This window comes from Saccoglossus kowalevskii, chromosome 5 (assembly GCF_978046115.1).
Source record: "Saccoglossus kowalevskii chromosome 5, keSacKowa6.1, whole genome shotgun sequence".
Lineage (NCBI taxonomy): Eukaryota > Metazoa > Hemichordata > Enteropneusta > Harrimaniidae > Saccoglossus > Saccoglossus kowalevskii.
Window position 1 is genome coordinate 24,033,189 of NC_140645.1, and position 20,259 is coordinate 24,053,447.

Below are 20,259 nucleotides of genomic sequence, written 5' to 3' on the forward strand. Positions count from 1 at the left end.
TACATGGCATTATTGACCAGTGTGCCCTCTGCCGTTATGACTCGCCACTGACACTGACTATTGTTTTGTTTTTCACTAGCACGTCATTGACGCAACCGAAAGTCGTACACTGATATAATGATTTTTAAAACATCTTACTATAGTTATGTGAATTGTAATTTGTAAAATTCACATTTTATAAAAGTAATAAGTGTAAAACCGAAATAAATCAGGGGGCATAACATGTTTGTTTCTGCCTCCAGTCACCTATAATTTCTTTCGAGATTGGTCTCCTTAGCAATCAAGAAACTGGCTAAAGTTGATTTTGTGGATTTCCATTTTGACTCAGAATCTCTACAAAGGGGGTTCTGTTAGCGGACATGGTGATATTGAGAACAATGCGCACCCTACATATAACTCTATTTACCACAACCCATACTAGTACCCAGGACACTATTAGCCATACATCACACTCTACACACGACACTATTAACCACAAACCGTACTCAACACACGACACTATTGACTACAAACCATACTCTACACACAGTACTATTGACCATAGATCGTACTTTAGACACGGTACTATTGACTATAAACTGTACTTAACACACCACACTACTGAATACAAACTGTACTCCACATATTAAACTATTGACCACAAACCATACTCTACACACGGGACTATTGACCACAAAAGATATTCTATATATGGCATCATTGACCCCAAACTAAACTCTACACATGACACTAATGACCACAAACCGTACACTCCACAGGACACTATTGGACACAAAAGATACTCTACACATGGCATCATTGACCACAAACTATACTCTACACACGAAGCTATTTACCGCAAACCAAACATTGCACAAGACACTATTGGCCACAAAGCGTACACTGCACACGACACTATTGACCACAGACCGTACACTACACAGCACACTATTGACCACAAACCGTACACTGCACATGACAATTTTGACCACAAATCGAACACTGCACAGGACACTATTGGCCACAAAGCATACACTGCACAGAACACTATTGACCAATGCCCGTAATCTACACATTGCAGTACTGACCATGAACCGCTCTCTGCACAAGGCACGGCAGAAAAGTGATATTCTGATGTGAGAGTCTTACCGGCACTTGTGAAGTCCTCAACACTGATGTCAGCATCAGTTCTCATATTGCTCCGAGGATTATATTTTTGCAATGACCATGTGTAGTTGACCTTCACTCCTGGTGTACAGTCTGAACATTGAGCTTTCACCATCATGATGTCTGAAGGGTTCACTTTAAGATGGTCTTCCCCTTGACCACAATTCACAAAGCATCTGAAATAGGACGATATCTGTGTTTTCACCAAACCTGGACTGAAAGTGCACTCTAAAATTATTCGTGAAGATTCATTTGTGTCCTGAGAATACTACGTGAAATATGCATTGATAAGGTATTATTGGAATGTGCATGCATTTCGGGAAATATTATGTAATGATTGGACGCAATTATTGCAGCTTTCTCGTCGAGTGTTTGTTAGAATTTCGTCTTCGAACGTTTTGTAACAGTGTTCTACCCAAACATTCGGTTCTGTTCGAAATTTGAACGGATTTGATTCATGGTGAATTCCTCAACAATTCATACATATTAACACTAACTCTAAGACCACGAGAAAGCAAACAAAATAATTTCAGAGTTACAAATCAAAAAAGATAAATATAAAAAAGATGCTACCAGAACTGAGTGTTGTGTGTAAGCTTTGCATGGATCAAGGATTTAACAATTGATCAAAACAAATAAACAAACAAACAATCAAGCAAATATAAACTGAAACTTGTTTTGCTTTCCATTAAGTAGATTTGTACACAGGGTAAAACATCATCATCAAAATGGTGTTGTGTGTAAGCTTTGTATGGATCAAGGATTTAACAATTGATCAAAACAAATAAACAAACAAACAATCAAGCAAATATAAACTGAAACTTGTTTTGCTTTCCATTAAGTAGATTTGTACACAGGGTAAAACATCATCATCAAAATGGCGTTTTTTTTGTTTTTTTTTATAAAATGAACAAAAATATTTGAAAATAGGAATACCAGTTAAAAAACACTTCACCAGTGTTTTCAAAGAAATCTGTATTTTGTGTTGAGCACAACAGTGAGCTGACCATAATTGAGATATCGAATGCTACCATAGTTACGTTAGTAGCACTGTTCACGTGGCATAAATGTACTGTTAACAGATACAAATGACTTGATTTCATAGCTGCTTATTGCTGGTACTACAGCTCTAACATTACAATTATGCCGAAAGAAACCCATCTCATCTTACAAGCTGGTAATCGGATAAGCTTTTGTAGGAAATACGAGCATCTGTAATTATTTGCAAAATAGCACGTATATTCATGCGATAATCTAGGATATATACTCAATAAATAAATATATATGCAATAAACACAAGTACATACATTAACTTCACATGCCACAGAGAGATATGAAATGAGAGAGAAGCATCAGACTTACGTTATGTTAACTGTTGAAGGGGCTCGTGTTGTTAACAATACAGTTCCAGAAGGTGTAGTCGTACTCTGATAGCCTGTGGTGGTAGATAATTCTGAAGTGGTAAGTATCACAGTAGTGGCAGTCGTGGTAGACATGGATGTGCTGGTTGGGGGCACTTCAGTTGTCGTACTAACACTCAAGGTGGTGGGAATAAGCGTTGTGGGCTCGTCAGTGGTAGTGGGCACAGATGTCGTTGGCACTTTGGTGGATGGTTCAGCTGTTGTGGGTTCTAAACTAGTAGTAGGTTCAGCGGTGGTGGTTGGCACAATCGTTGTCACTGTCGTTGTTGGATCGCCTATGATGGTGGTTGTGGTATCTGCAACAGTAGAGGCTTCTCTGCTTGTGTGAACAGCACCTGTTGTTGCAGAATGTGTAGGTGTGTTAGATGAAGTACCTGGAACTTCTGTTAAAAAGAAGGTGGTGGTCTCTTCATCAATCATGGTTGATTCCCTTGTGGTTATAAAGGGTAATTCAGTTGTCATGGAAATAGGGGTTGTGACTACTTCCTCTGTTGTAGCGGTAGTCATAAAGGGTGTTGAGGATGGCGGACTTTCTGTGATTCTACCTGCCAATGAAGATGTTGAAATATCAATCGTTGGCTGTTCTCTCTCAGAAGAAGATTGTGCAGTGCTAGGAGTAATATGGGTGGATAAAGTGGTGGATCTAATCTGGGTCGTGCTGGGTAGTGTAGACAAAGGCATACTCTCATCTTGTGTAGCATCTTCAAAGCTTGCACCAGCGGTGATTTGTACCGTTGAAATTGTTGTAGTAATTGACTGATCTGTGTCTTGATGTTCCAAGTTATCAGATTCATCATAGGTTTCGAATACAGGTACGTTGATAGTGAAAACGTCTCCTGACTGTCTTACTGAATGAAGTTCCATCGGTGTGTTTTGCATGTTCATACTGGTGGATGCAGCTATATCTGTTGGAACAATCCAGTGCATCCACAAATGCTGTCAAGATTAATACATATTCCAACCAGATGATGTATACATTGCTGTGTACACAGTGTTATATTTAAGATGGATTCTTGATGGATGGTTAGTCTTGTGAAGTGAACCAGATACTACTTCTCAAATATTGACTTGGATTCTTGATGGATGGTTAATCTTGTGAAATCACCTAGATGAACAATGCCATGGCTAGTACTGACCGGTATGTCAGCAACATGACACAGTGAACAACACACGTTTCTGCTACAAACTGCAATCTTACAGCAATGCAATTACATTGCAGCGTGTTTTCATTTATGCATGGTAAATTCATCAACAGCAAATTTATAATTTTATGATGGAATCTGAATGATCAGAATAAAGCTGCCTCTTAAAACCGCTTACTGTCTTCCGTCAAATATTGGTGACTGATAATGATAAACGAATTCGTGCATTATGTCAATTGATCAAATGTTGAATATAAGTGCATTAGAGATGAATAAAGATAAGTAAGTTTAGGTAGTGCTAGGTTGAGCAATACAACATGGATGCTATGCAAAATGGGAACCGATTATTATTAAATATGCTGGGAGGTGTCTTATCTTGTTAGGAATATAAAGTTGTCTGTGATGATGTGCCAACATGCCATTTAAATAAATCTCACCTGGCATTGATTCCCCTTTCGCATCTACAGAGGTTAGCTCATGAGTTGATATAGGAAAAGAAGTGTGCACCTTTGTTGATGGTAGGGGAGTGGAAGACTTCATTGCAGTTGTGGATTTACTTGCGTCCTCCTGGATAGCTGTTGATTCTAATATAGTAGGGGGCAGGGTGATTTGCTCTGTGGGATGTGACATGCTTGAATGCTGACTTACGTCGCGTGCAGAAGTGCTGAACCTGGTGCTGGTTTCTAAATGTTTAGATGCTGTCTCACTCGAAGAAGATTCTAAAGGCAGTACTGTAGATGATAACATTTCTAAAGATTCAGATGGCGTATCGGTGTGTAGTAGCGTATCATAGACCGTTGACATTGAGCTGGATTTTTTAACTGTTTGGACATCAACTTCCGCAGTATATATCCCAGTAATATCACCATCAGAAGAGTATATAGGAGAGGTTTTGTCTGTCCCAGCATTGTCATCAGTGGAGGTTGTTTCACCCACCATTGGCCATTCTCCTGTATTTTGAGATGTCAGTGGACTTGTTCGTGCGTCTGTTGTTAACATTGTTGTAAAAAGTGAGGTGGTTTCAACTGACACTGGTTCAATAGTTTTAGTATTAGGTATCACTCCAGCATCAGGTCTTGGTGGTTGAGCGGTGATTGAAGTTAATAAGCTCTTCACAGTTGAATCAATGCTTGGATGTGTGACATGTGTCACGTGTTTCTGCTCATGGGTGAGGGAACCAAGACCATCAGTATAAAGTGCATGGTGGACAGTGTATACATTGCTAGCTTCATTCACAATAGTGGGGTGCAGTGCACTTGTGCTGGGAATTGTGCTAGGTATTGTTGTGCTTATTTTAAAATCTGTTGCAGTCATACCTGTCAAGATATCAGTTCTACGTCCAGAAGGTGTTGTTTGTGGCATTGTTTGACCATTCTCTGATATGATTGCTGCTGCTTTCGGTGTGTGTGTTATTGTTTTGGCACTCGATTTGATTGCAGTGGCTCGACTTAATGGCTGTTCCTCAGTTGCCATTGTTGATAATACTGATTCGCTGATAATTTGTTCTTTGGCTATATTTGTTCCAGTCGTGTGTGCACTTGTTGTTGGCCGTGACAATTTTGACATGGTTGTATATATGTTTGATCTGTGCAAGTCGGTAGTGTCATGAGTAAATACAGAAGATATTGATGTCTTTGGAGTTGTAAATGACTTTGGGGTTTCAGTAGAAATAATGTTTTCATTTGTCGCATCATTCGTTGCAATTGAGGTTGTAAATGCGGATTTATCGATGGGTACGGAAGGTGTGATGGCAGAAAGCACAGTGGTGGTATACTGTGCACTTGGGGGAAGTGCATTGGATATGAACTTGGTTGTGGTTGAATCAACAGAAGTGGTAGAGCCATGAACTTCGATGGAAGCAGTGGTAGGCGGTTCCGTAACTGAAACAGGAAAACGAAAAGTTGCTAGACCGTTTAGTGTTCTAAAAACTTATTATGAATCACTAGTGTTAGTTTCAGTCACGGGAGCACCTTGAACACGTGGCAGCAGAATTTGTGTTTTATTGGAGCTATCCAAAATGTGTGTTATGTCACAAATGTGTGGTTTTGATAAGACTCCAATACTACAGTACATTCTAGTACCACCGTGTTCATAATAACACATGCAAACACTCTTTCAATTCCCCCCAAAAGAGTGGTACAGGATTACTGCGTGGTGGCGCTAACACTTGCACGATATATGCGAAATGTCATATCCAGTCTTGCAGGAAAAATTCTTGTACACCTTGCTTTGAATTTGAAATCAGTTTTCAAACCACTCTTTTTGGGGGCATGTGAAAGTTGCCTCCCGGCGAATGTACCTCTGTCCAGTTCACAAACATGTCCTTCGCCCGAATTGCAATCTTTATCACTCCAGAATCCGTTGGCTGAGGGCTTGCTCGGATTGCCAAATACTGTAACACAGTATTCATTGCCTTCGTAACCATTGTTAGCAGATAGTAGTGATAGCAGATAGCATGCAAAATAGTGCAGATAAAAGACAACGTATTAGAAGTGCAGAGTACATTTTACATATAGTCATGCATAGCTTTCTCATAAATGCAATTATAATTATTTGGTGACAAGTAATGGCGATTCAAAGAATGCAACTCTGAATCACGCGATATTTTGTTACGTAATTTCGAGAATTCAGGCAAATACAAATCGAATTTCGCAAAGATATACGTACTAAATGATCGTCTCACAATTACCAAAATCTTGTCAGAATTTTCTACACAATATCTGATGCAATTTCCATAAACTGACTTAATCACGTGATGTAGGCATGGTTGATCTCCATGTTTGCAAGTTGCATGCTCTAAGATTCATCCACATTTGCTATAAATTAAACATTGTTATTCTTGTGAGTAAAAATGTTAAGTAATTCTTGTCCAATAAAATGCTTTGGTTTATATTACACTATGAGAAAACCACGTCACTTGTATATGCATTCCGTGATGTTATATAATGACGTCATTCCTCGACCGTTTTACATTTTATGTCCACGTGACATTGCAATTATTTGTCAATTTTTTTAATAATTGGCAACCTTGTAAAATAATATGTTTACTTGCCACTGTGTGCATTAAGTAATTGACACGTAAACGTGTCACATTGCGCGCGTGTGTTTTGTTTTGATTTGGAGAAAGAATATAGGGTTCGTTTACAAAAGGAAACATTAGTGGACGCCGGGATTTTCGTCGACATTTAGTAGCGATCGCTAATGAATGAATGAATGAATGAATGAAATGAATGAATGAAATTTATTTCACCAAAAAAAAACAAGAAAAAAACAACGGTAAAGGTAGAAGTTGCACAGGTAGTAAATACATATAAATAAATAAATCAATAAATAAATCAATAAATAAATCAATAAATAAATAAATAAATAAATAAATAAATAAATAAATAAATAAATAAATAAATAAATAAATAAATAAATAACGAATTCTACTTAGATAACTTTTCTTTTTTTTTGGCGGGGATTACAGATATAGTTCATCAGAACTAGTCGAGTCCGTAACCCCTGTATATATAATTTCATAGTTTAATCACACAAATCTCCAAATAAAGAGAGAAAGAGAAAAAATATTACAAATCAAATTTTTAAGAGATAGTTTTTTAATTTTGCTTTGAATATATGTTTCCTAGTGATGGTTTTAAATGCATCAGGCAAAGAGTTCCAATGTTTTGTTGCAGAGTATTTAAAACTGTGTTGGTTGAGTGTAAGATTCAGTTTTGGAGTATAGTAGTTCAAGCTACATGCTAAACGGGTTTGATAATTATGGGACAAAGGATCCAAATAGTTGTAAATATCACGTACAACATATTTATTGCTGAGATCAAAGACAAATAAACTGGTTTGTAACTTGCAGAGTGAAAAAATGTCTAGTATTCTTAGTTTGTTGAAAAGAGGAGCAGCATGGGTATATGGATCAGAGAAAGTGATGAGGGGTACTATTTTTTTCTGTAAGAGATATATTGGTTGCAGTAGAGTAGCATATGTATTACCCCAGATTTCCAGGCAATATGTAATGTGAGGTAGAATTAAGGAATTGTATAAGAGAATTAGGATATTCCTAGGTACAAAATGACGTAGTTGTGAAATTAATCCAATTTTTGGTGCGATAACTTTGCAAATTTTATCAATGTGGGCTTTCCATGACATATTCTGGTCAATGAAGACACCAAGGTAATTGACAACATATACGCCCTCTATCGGTGACCCGTTAATTTCCAGGCTGCCCTCAGTAGTGACCGATCGTTGTGGTGTTTTAATTATCATGTAATTGGTTTTTTCAGAATTAATAGTAAGTTTGTTAGCACTGCACCATTCACGAACCCTTTGAAAATCATTATCAATTTCTGAGAGATTGATTTTATTGTTTTGAATAAATTTAAATAGGTTAGTATCAAGTGGTCATTTCAATCATGCAAATGAAATAAAACATATGTTTCGCCTGGTTTACATACGTTTCATTCTTGAAATAAATAAATGCTGAATGGTTCTCAGAAAAGTAATTCACGTAAAAAATGAAATTTCAAGAGTTTACAAGTTTCGCCATAGACAACAACCGCGCGTCACGAGTGTGAAATCGCGCCTCCTTTCGGCGATACCGCGTAATGCACTCAATTTGTTCTTTAGCGTGGTTAATTCTCATAAATCGCGCCTTCTAGCGATGTAACGTTTTTATGACGTCAAAAAGACGAATATTGGTGAACGCATTGTTCAAATCAACTACTGTGTTCGGTTGTGCAGTATTTCGTGAAAAACTATTACAGATCAAAACTATATAGGAGTGCTTCGTCACTAGAGGAAACAAGGTGAAGCAACTGATATACAACCTGATTTCTGGTGTTAGAATATAAAAATTATTCCGATCTTGTCCTCTAGAGGGCGCCTTCGTGCGTTTCTATCTCCCATTAGTAGAGGAACTAGGTGATACGTAAACGCGCTGGCTGCATTTGATAAACACACATGAAATGTACATGCACGCATAATTTCGAAATGTCTCATTGACAAGTGAAATGAAATAATAAACCGGCCGAGGAAAAACAACACCATTAAACTTCGGATGCATAACATTACGCATGCGTAGAGATCACCAATACTCTACCTATCTGCCCAGACTCGCAGATATAGCCCTGTATTTCATCACATAGTGTATCACGCCAAACTCCAATAGCGTATGGCTTTCTTGTACCACCTAACACGTCCACACAAAACTCAAAATCTAAAAATACATATTGTATATCAAAGCAATTATTGAATAAACAAGAAATAACAAGGTTTTTTTTTGTTCTTTCATGTGGTCTCTCTTCTGTGTCGTCATCAATTTATTTACACTGGGTAATTGAAAGCGAACATATGAAAACAGCATATGTTGTACGAGGTTGATCACACTCCGATCACTGGTGGCGCCCTCACTTCCGTTCGAACGAGAGGAACGGAAGTGAGGGCGCCGCCAGTGTTTTGAGTGTGAGATTGATAGACACAAATGGCCACCGAGATCTCGTTGAGGGCGAGAAAGCCACGAGAGTTGTTTTGGCCCACAAGTGTTCCATTGTCTCTCTCCACTGTTTCCATGGTCGATGTAGCCGTGGTAATAGACTATTTTCCGTTCACTGCGAGATCACGTGTTATGTGTGAAATCGGACGTAAAAATAGGACAAACAAAAATCATAGCGTGACGTCGTAGTGGTTACAAACACAGCGTGGGATTCGACAGTATTTTGGGGTATATTCCCATTCCCATGTGCTGTACACATTTGATGATGGTCAATTTCAATGAAGTAAGGGTATTCAAACGCAATATTCTCCTGTCAAAGATCGGCCTTCCGATGTGAGATACGAATTAAAGACATTTGAGTTCAAAATCAAATCGTCCGATTTTTGAGGCACGTTCGGGGCGTGTCTTTCACGCAACTCGTGGGATCTCGCAGTTAGATGGAAAATTACTTATAGAAACAGTTGACGCAATGATATGGGCACATAAATATTGCGAGCAACAAATGTACGCTAGAGAAATTTGAAAACTGTCACGGTATTCTGTCGCTATCGTTAAAAATAAATAGTCACTGAATACATGTAAAATTCACTAAATGTTGTGCTAAAATGTCTGTTCAGGAAATTGTTTTGCTTGAGTTATCATGCGTGCATCACTGAAATCTTTCGAGAAGATCGCCTTTTTGTTAATTTCCTTAATGTTTACTAATTCATTAAACTTCCGCAGTATTTGTTTAAATCATCGCAACTATAATCGATAATGTACATTCCGTCGTACTTCTAACGGAAACACCTGCTACAATTGTCGATAACGTGTGGTCGTTCTTTAGCATGGTTAGAATTGTCAGTTCTCCGATTTTCGCGGATAGAAAAAGTATACTCACGTGATCAAAGAATGTGAGGGTATGAACGTCAACAGTTTTGATCATGTGATGTAATACACGTTTTAGTATTGACTGACATACTGTATTGTAATCACGTGTGACCCACAATGCGTGTACTAATACTAAAGGGTGGCAGTCGTCGTGTCGCGTCCTGTTCGATATGGGACTCATAGCGACGTATGCAACGCGTGTAAAATACATTGTTTATTTACATGAAAATCGAACACGCGCTCCGCGACGACCACCGCGCTTTAACAACTATCATGGTCAATTTGGTACACGTTACCACGCTGAAGGGCGGCATTTTTAATAATGACGTATTACGCGAGAATATACCCACCATATGCATTATCTGGCTGGCCAGCTTCCCAGTTGGACATATTCACTTCATGCTCTTGATCGTTGATCCAATGATAACGCAAATCACCAAATGATAAACTTTCTGCTATCATTCCAATCCATAGATGCATGTCAACTGTCAGAGTTTCCAGCTCGCTGTTGATGAACCTGTAATGGCACGAAAACACAGTTGTAATGTAAAATAGTTAAGTGTAAACTGTGATTGGTACCGGGGCTGGACAAATTATGGAGTATCTCAGTAAAATATACGGGTGCACGTTGGATTTGAGAACGTCATCAATAATTATTCGTGTTAAAGTCACTCAATAGTCCTCTAAATATCTGCATTTAAAGCGGGGGAGTCGTCACCCGCGCATGCGTCAGATGGCCAAAGCGTGTCATTGTTTACAAACATGCTTCTACTCATGATCCTTTGTGTTTTTAGCGTGTGCTGTTATCGTCGCTTGGGACTCAATTCCCCCGCGCGCGCAGGTGACGACCCTCCCGCTTTAAATTGAATAACCCTTTGAGGTAAATGACTACCGAGTTCTCGCTGAAAGCAGTGTTCGCTAGACTTGTTTTCACCCACAAATATGGTTACATTCTCTTACGTCATCGCGACTATTGTTCCACTGATCTATGAAACAATGATTTTGGAGCAGTAGACGCGATGATGTGAGAGAATAAAAACACTTTTTGATGGACGAAAGCAAATCTCGCAGATTTCTCGCACACCTCGTGGATTTCTCGCTCTCAACGACATCTCGGCGGTCATAAAGTCTCTCATGGTGGAAAGCTGTAAGCATGAGTTAATCTTTGTCTTGGGTTAATCGATAAAACCTATACGAATATAGATTATACTTATGTTGTTTATTTTTACAGATACTAGTGAGGTTGCTTTGCCTCTCCTCGGAAAAGCTGAATTTTAACAAACTTACTTGACATTATATGTTATTTCGACTCCAGCATTTAAAAGTTTTTAGTACACTCCATCATCAAAAAAATAAATTTGAAGAACGTAATATGCCTAGGTCAGTATCTGTTTACGTCATCAAGCTAGACTGGCCATTTGTGGCAATTTTATTGTTTTATATGAAAGTCCTTTTAAGAACAGCTTTCTAGAATCGTTCGTGTTGACACAAAATTACCCTAACTGGTCTGTTCTGCCGCGCCCCTACAGCTGTATTTTTGAGGTATAAATATACTAAGATTTGCATGACCCGTGAGCTGCCAACCAATGAAAAAGGCAGCATTTGATCTGATCTGTTGCACACAGCTATAAACGAGCGTGACCTGACGTATGTAATCCTTAGCGCAAGCGCACATTCATTTTCCCCTTTTTGGAAGTGTCTCACTCCTAGGATCAATACGTCACTGAATATCATGAATAATTAATAGCAATAAATATGCCTCAGATTAGACCATGCAGTCGTGGTAATTTTGCATCGAACCAAAAATGAAAACGTCTGAGCCATTTTACTTCTCGTCTACAATCTGTATGTCACTTAAATAATATTTGATTGGTTAAATGATAATGTCATAGTCATTGTAAACTATGACCCAGAAATCGACCAATGAACATACAGTATTTTACTTTTCGGGACGCTCACGATATCCCATAGAAAGTGCGCGTCCGTTTGCGTAAATTTGAATGGGTAATGGTACTAGTTTAGCACCAAGGCGTGGCGCCTAGCGATTGAAACACGTGTTGGACTTACAGTTTTTCTTCCTCGTTGTCATACACCAAGAGATCTGCGCCTGGCATTGACCTACACGCGGCACGCGCTTCTTCCCAAGTTTTTTGGTCTTGATATTCAATCAAATAACACTTCTCTCCAAGTTCGATCCAGCCAGAGGGACAAGGCTCCAGTGTAGCTGCAGGTGACACGGTTCCATTCACATAATACACCAACACTGTAAAGAAAACGGGCACATAGTTATTATAAATGTTTAAAAATATATACCCACTGCCAGTTTAATATCTAAGCTAAATGGTTATTGCTATTTGCACTGTACTGGATTGACAGCGCGAGTAGCCAATCAGCTATAGCGTGTCACAGCTGGTAATAATAGTAATAAATAAGCCCAGCTGGCTTGTTTTCTGCAATGATAAAAGATAAGCCAAGATGTTACTGACAATGTATTCGCTATTTTATCTCGAAATCTCTCTGTTAGAAAACTAGCACGGCTAACTATTATTGACTTTAAATTGTACGAACGTAAGAGAGAACAGTGATAATTTTCTCCTGTAGTAATTTGTTTTTAATTTAGCCAATGAGTGCTTAGCGTGGGATTTTTGTAGTGCTAGTCAGGCTCCCGCTCACTGTTTTCACCACTATATCTGGTAGTACAGTACGTTTTTATTTACGTTTATCTTCTAGTTAACACCGCGAGACCCGGAGGGTTGTTCCGGGCTACAACCCCAGTGGTGGATCCAGAGGGGGTGCAGGCGGGGCCATGTCCCGTGGATTTACAGACCAATACTGTCGCGAATTTTAGAGTGTAGATTGCTGTGGTAAAAACACATAAGTTAATTTGCAATCAATTTGTTGCATATACGGTTGTATTAGGTTTTCAGTTTTTTGATCTTCTATAATCTGCCATAATCATGATACGGCATATAACCACAGAAATTCTAGACCGTTCATTGGTTGACCGCTTCAAGATATCTGTGGTACAAACGCCTTCTCTTGCGCCCTCAAGCGACTATATGCGCTTTCATGACGTAAATAACTCGAGTCCGGAGGAGCACTCGCAATACCGTTCACCGCTTGGTTATGGCACTTATCGTTCAAACAAGTACCAACCGGCCATCCTGTTTTCAGTCCTTGAAATCCGAAATAAGGCGTTATTTTTCAGAAATTGTCGGGGGCAAAGCTACGTCACAGAACGTTCTACGCTACTTAGACACGAGCTGCTGTGGAACGTCGGCCGAAGAGCCGGTGAAAATACTAGTAGCTAAAGTCGAGAAAACGGCACAAAATAATCTTTGGGCAACCAAATTTATATATGTTGTAAATGCAGGGTTAATCTTTGTTACACTATCCAGGGGAGTTTTCAATTACTATCTAAACATACCGTTTCCTGAGAGTTTCCGGCTTTTGTGAAAATGCCCAGATGTCCGCTCCCGAGAATTGGTATTTTCTCTAATTTGGCTCTCAAAATTCCAGGTCACCGGTCAAATGGTGAGTAGTTGCATTCCCGTGTCTTCATTTATTCGTAAACGTATTATTCAATGCAAATGGGGGTTATTCTTATCAACCAGTTAGCTCCCTATTATTTTGTGGGTCTGTAGGTCCTTTTGCCTTTTGCCTCGATTGTGTTCATTATCTATGTAAATTTATTCCTTCGTAGACCACTCTCAGTCGCAACGAACGACCACATAAAATCAATTTTAACAACCGCCTTCACCCGTTCATGTCATTTTGATGTTACTGAAAAAGCTCCGTCGATAGAGGGCGCTATTATATCTTATAGTCATCCTTGGTAACAAAATTGCCATCTATTATTTGAAGGTTAATGACAGTAATTACTCAGTTATTCAATAATTATTTCGCAGATGTTCGACTAACACAACTTATGAATATGCAATAAGCGAGGTCAACAAGCATCGGTGGTTCAGTGGTAGAATTCTCGCCTGCCACGCGGGAGGCCCGGGTTCGATTCCCGGCCGATGCAACGTGTTCTTTTATCGTTAACCTGTTGTCTCTTGACACCGAACTAATATAATTGGTTGCTCATACTAACTCGTATTTAGGTTTCTATAACTTTTTACATGTATACAACATGTATATATCAGCAATACATACCTTGTTACGATGATATTCCTTTTGAAATTATACTAACAATATAACGCCCCCTCACATTTAGTCCTATAATTTTTAAAATTATGATTATTTTTGCAAAGATATAGCTAATTTGGCAATAAAGTCGATTAATTCGTATTGGAAAGGCATGCCGTAACCACGATTACTAGTACTTCCTGGAACAGTGGCCTATCATAATAGGAATAGCCACCCCAGAAGCGAGTATGCCGCTCGATTTTGACTACTAGTTCAAAGTCGGGGTATACTCGCCTCTTGGGCTGGTTATTGGGCTGGTTGGCTAATCAATCTTTGGGTTCCCGCCACATAAAACCGTGTTATACTATATCACTTGACACAACGCCCAACGCATCATCAGAGACACTTCCCATGCAAGCAGGGCGACATTCGCCCGGGGCAGATGCTGTTATCTTTAATGACATGATCTCTTCCGCCACATCACATTACCTTCTCTTTAACCTCCTCTTCATATTTGTTTTGAGATGTATATATCAAATGTAAACCACAGCAGTGTAACCGACAATGTGAGGCGACGACGTAAAACTTTATTGTATGTCTTGCAAAGTCTATATAGCGAATCTATATACTTAAAGAGTCCGTGTTCTGTATTAACCCATCACGGTGACGTATAAATCAGGTGACTATCGCGAGACCGTGTGATTACCATATTTGGTGAATTTTTCTAACCGCCCATATTTATTATTTCAAGTAAATGGGTTTCCAGGCATGCATATGTGTGGGTGGAAAGTATTAGAAAGTGAATGTTCGATCGTTTAAATTTATGATTTTCAGAATTTACGCAACCTGAATTCGGGGACGATATTAATGAGACCAATAATGGGAATCACCCAAGCATTTGTATAGAGCAAAGGCCATATCGTAAAACTATTCAGAATAACAAAATCATTCTCATTAAACAACAACACAGTATTGATAGTACTAGACCTTGATGCTACGGGATGCAACATAGAATATTCTGTAATACAGTATGAAACAGTGTGAACGAATGTGAGTACGATTGAATAGATTTGTTTGACAATTTTATGAAATCAGACTAGTATATCGTGAAATCGAAACGTCCGTTTTGGCAACACAAATTGAAGTATTCGTTTGACGGGATATTGAAAACGACTAAAGTGTGCGTGCACACAAATTTTGAAGAAAAAAACGGCGTGAACGCGCACTAATCTTAGTGCAACAAAAGTATTTCCATCATCTTTAAAAATATTTATAAATTTCACTGAACTATACTGTGGAATACTTTATTTTCGCTGGAATTAATTTTCGCTGAAAAGGCTTTTTGGGCGTTTCGTATGGAATTTATTTTCACTGATTTTTGATGAGTTTAATGTGAAATATAGGAAAAAAAGTATATTCGCTAGATTTTATTTTCACAGAATCATCTTTTCAGCGAAAATAGCAAAAATAAATTCCAAGCGAAAATAAAGTATTCTACAGTATATTCGAACTGAAACTGGCTGATTGAATAACACTGGATTGTCTGCAAACAACGTTGCGCACACGTTGCGTTGCTCGTTGATTGGCTGTGTAACACCTACTATAAGCCTCATCCTATTAGTGGTCTGAGGTAATAATATTACTTAGTCTACTAGTATCTCAAAAGAGCTCTGTGTTTCCTTTTGTCATAGCTTATTTATATACAGTTGACTAAATCAAATTTTATTAAAATACACACAATTTGATTCGATGTCAACGACTGCTAGTAACATGTATTATTTTGTATAATTTCAGACTACTATAGATAGACTGGCAACGCGGCCTTTTCCTTGGTCAGATCCGTGCCACGTTTGTTTTGGGACTTAACTTTTTAATCCAATAAACAAGCCATCGAGCTAACGCGACTATAACGTACTAACGCGATGTCCTTTATTATTTCATCAAATAACGCGAGATAATGTGAGATGTACACAGGGGGTAGTACTCCTATTAGTTGGCTCGTAGTTCATTATCTTTTTTTCCTTTTTTCCTTGGTTAAATAATTTCCATAAATACGACAAAGCATATACAATTTATTTCTGTGTTTATTCTCTATATTTCTGTAATTTCTGTAATTATAAACAAGAATAGAGATAGCTAAAATGTATGCTTCATTAAAATATCAGCTTCCTACTGAACATTCAATGATTTCAATCGCTTAGTTGCGGGAGCATAAGTTTTCAAACTACGAAGCGTCCAAACAAAGGAACACTGTTAACGCCAACACCACCATTTGACTTTTATAGAAAAATTTTCACATATTCTGGGAAAATTCAAATTAATGAGAAATACTACCATAAAGTTGCTCATTATACATTCATCAATGTTGTAGACGAAAGTAGGAGATGTTAAAAATGCTGTAACTCGCCCAAAAACTGGTCGCTTTAAACGGAAACAAGAACGATCGAAGAGTAAAAAAACACACAGATTGCATTTCCGGTTTGGTCAAAAAGTATGCAATTGTACGCTTGATACTAAAACGACATTACGAAAACACACGAAGCAGGTAAATGCGAGTGCGTTCGGGAATCTTCGGGTCAACTTGTGTCATTAAACTACATGTACCAGCAAAGTCTGCCGAGGCACGCGTCCTACGGGCGTAATCCCTAATTCACACCTACAACAATTGGCGTTGCTAGTCTGTCGAATAGTAGTCTTACGTATTATTAAATGAGTTATATTGTTTTACTTGTTAACGTGGATTCCATTTAGCGGATTTTACTCGTAAGCAAAAATAAAACCCAATGGTTAGTTAGTTAGTGCATTCACAGTACGTCACCTGCGCACGCGCGGGAATTGAGTCCCAAGCGACGATAACAACACACGCTAAAAACGCGAATGCTCATGGGTAGACGCTTATTTGTAAACAATGACGCGATATGGCCATCTGACGCATGCGCAGATGACGACTGCCCCGCTTTAAAAAACATTTCACAATGCGAAGTACTGGACCAGACAGGCACCGCGAAGATTGCTTTGAGTACCCCAGTCCCCATCTGGTATACTGTGTCCTGTCAAACGTGGTTGAGAAATAGTAAAAATCATTTATACTCTGTCAAATCATATCTCTAATTACACGTTGTTTGAACTTTTCAATTTGTTACGAGCGAGTGAACGCGGATACAGCGCATTTTGAAACAGTTAAACACGACAGATGCAAAGTTCGTAAATAATTGACCGATCAGCGGATGGATATGGAATGACAGTCGCTTCTGATACACATATAAGTATCAACTTATATCGGAGAAATAGTCTTAATCACATATATATTTTCATATTCCAAATATAAGCGGTTACTCATTTAAAATTTTTACATAATGTGTTTGTCGCGAATTTCAATTTGTGTTTACTCTTCATCCCGACAAATTTACGTCCGAGTTTCAAAATTGGGAGCCACAAAAGATATGGTTTTTAAACAATTCTCGCAATGCTTGGTAAATGGGTAGGGAACGGGATTGTGGTTCAAGGACCGTCACTGACATCAGGAAATTTATTTTAACCATCCCGATAGTCCATCTTCATTTGTACTGTTCATTTTATAATTTTGACTGCATAATGCAGAACTACGTAAGCGTCATGTCTTTCTCAGAAGTTATGTAATATTTAAAACTGCTTTCTCGCTCTTACAAAGACTTTCATAAAAAAAAAACACTTCAGGAAAACATTGGTTATACGCCATAGGACGGAACTGGTCAACGGTTTGTATCGCTCTAGCCGATATAGGACAAATATTTCGAAAATATGTGCGACGTATTTAATTGGATAAGCACATGAATGTACTCCAGTGGGCTGTTGAGTGAACAGTCGACGTCGGCAACCAGACCAGGCCTGACCACCATTTCTGAATGCGAGGCGAAATGAACGACATGCGTATAAAAGATCGACGGTATTTTGAAAACCCGACTTTTTTTTTCGCTGGTTTCCATGTGCATTTTGTACTAGTTGTATTCGATAAAGATCCGATATACAACTCATTCCACAAAAATAACCGAGTTTTTTGAGAGAAGTATTGCTCTTCGTTTTAACTTGACGATGGTAAAACGTTTAAAAACACACCACGCAAGAAGTTGCGTGAAATGTTTAAAATAGTAGAAATACACCAATAAATCACGTGTCTTTATTTACACACTACAGTGTTAGTATTATGTTTTATTGTACTACGTCGTAAATACCAGTGACGTCATCGACTTCAGAGTTTATGGCTGTAGCTGTCACGTCCCCTCAATTGTTGCAGTATCAAACACGACATTATAATAGCGCACTTAGAACGTTTGAGTTGCCTTAATCTTCGCTCTGTGTCATAAATTAGTTGCATCAGCAGCAGTCACTAGAAGATGATGGAGGGGCTAAGTTTAAAATAATATTGTATTGTTCCTACATTGCGTATTTAACAGTTATTCAAACCCGGTCGTTATAAAACTATCCTGTTCCCAAGAGTTACTCTGATAGGCGGCAGGATCATGATGATCTGATCGGACGTTCTTTTCAAATACAGACGTGTTACGCCGCGCGGGGTCCTTGTTAAACACGACGCAGAGCGACCAGTGTGTCAGTACAACAACAACGACCCCTTTTAAAGACACCAAAATTGTTGTACTTTAAGGGCGACGGTTGTTATATCTGGGTCCCAGGCGACGCACACAACGCGTGTAAAATACGTTGTTTGTTTACATGAAATTTGAGCACGCGCTCGCTTCACTGCGACCACCGACTTTCAAGGGAAAAATGATTTGTAATTCAGATATTCTCAAAAAGTTACTAAAGATGCTATCAAGACAGGAGCACCCAACGAGTGTTCTCTCTTGAACGTTATTTTCATGACGATTTTTTTACGGGTCTAGAATGTTGGATAATTTAGGCCAAAAAGAATTGAGATTTTTTCATAATCTAATTGAGGATTACTCAGCTCTTCTCTAAAATTGTGTTATTTTTTGTTTATCATCCCGCCGCATCTTTTGGCGAAGTTTTCCTCTACCCATGAAATATTTCTGGGAATTTCCCTTTATACCGTAACATACTAAAAGTTTTAAGGTCAAAAATGTTCCCCTCCCTAATTAATGCTGTATTTTCTGACAGACATACCCTCTGACCAGATAATCGCCAAACGCATATCTACATCATCTGAAAGCTTAGATAAAGTCGAATACAGTAGTGCGTATGCCGTACCAATGTCTAATGGATTTTCTTACGGCCAATTTCGTTGGTAAAAAAAATCGTGACTGAAAATGTTAAAAAATGTTTTTTCAATAGTCGTAATATTAAAAAATGATAATAACGAAATTGGGCGTCAGGTAATTCCTTTGTAGTTCCATGGACAAACTTTCGTACGGAATATACACAACCGTATTCTCTTAAAGGGCGGTGGTGGTCTCGCCGCGTCCTGTTCGATATCTAACTCATTATATCGGCGTATACACTGGCAACGCGTGTAAAATACATTGTTTCCATTCGAACACGCGTTGCACGTCGACCACCTCCCTTTAAATACTAGTAGCTTTCCGGTGATATACGGGTAGTTATGCTTAGTGCCTTTCAGACGGCTTCTGAGTCGCAGATCAATCGTACCTCGTTTTTCTACCATCTCGCCACCCAAAGTGTCTAGTTGTCGTATTGGAAACTACTAGTACGTACGTTCATGGACCTAGGACGTTGAAACGTGAACAGACAGTGTATCGTGTTTACGTATATTCTCTGTATAGCAGCTATATTGCACAAACCGTTCTTGGTCAAGACTTGGTAATTGCGGCGAGTATGGAAAATTAATATATAGGACACTGAGAACCGGCTACCATATCTTCTCATCCATCTAATCGCGCTGTCACTGACAGAGTCAACATATGTGTTTGTTAAGATTTAGGAATCTTCCCTCCCCATCGTACACAGCTCATCAATCCTTGTCCCAAGTTTATGCGTCACGAACCGCAAAGCTATTTGATTAAAATTCGGTGTAGCCCGTTATCTACGCTGATCTAATACCCCGACCCATATAAAAGTTGTTGGGAGTTGCCCCCATCGCTTCTGA

At 38.7% G+C, this 20,259-nt stretch overlaps 2 protein-coding genes and 1 non-coding gene across 3 annotated transcripts in view; 1 reads left to right on the forward strand and 2 right to left on the reverse strand.

Moving 5' to 3' along the window:
• Positions 1 to 20,259, reverse strand: part of LOC100366335 (beta-1,3-galactosyltransferase 1-like) — a 414,782-nt gene that overhangs the window by 339,866 nt on the left and 54,657 nt on the right. The gene's annotated exons all lie outside the window — the stretch shown is intronic.
• The window catches only part of LOC100375883 (polycystin-1-like protein 2), a 45,479-nt gene that overhangs the window by 23,928 nt on the left and 1,292 nt on the right, over positions 1 to 20,259 (reverse strand). Inside the window, exons 2-7 of the mRNA XM_085498811.1 lie at positions 12,135 to 12,330; positions 10,418 to 10,584; positions 8,805 to 8,921; positions 6,009 to 6,122; positions 2,509 to 2,581; positions 1,129 to 1,322 (exon numbers count right to left, since the gene is read on the reverse strand). Of these exons, the coding sequence (XP_085354937.1) occupies positions 1,129 to 1,322; positions 2,509 to 2,581; positions 6,009 to 6,122; positions 8,805 to 8,921; positions 10,418 to 10,584; positions 12,135 to 12,330 (861 nt within the window). The remainder of the gene's footprint in view (positions 1 to 1,128; positions 1,323 to 2,508; positions 2,582 to 6,008; positions 6,123 to 8,804; positions 8,922 to 10,417; positions 10,585 to 12,134; positions 12,331 to 20,259) is intronic.
• Positions 14,024 to 14,094, forward strand: TRNAG-GCC (transfer RNA glycine (anticodon GCC)). The gene has a single exon. It is a non-coding gene; the product is annotated as a tRNA-Gly (tRNA).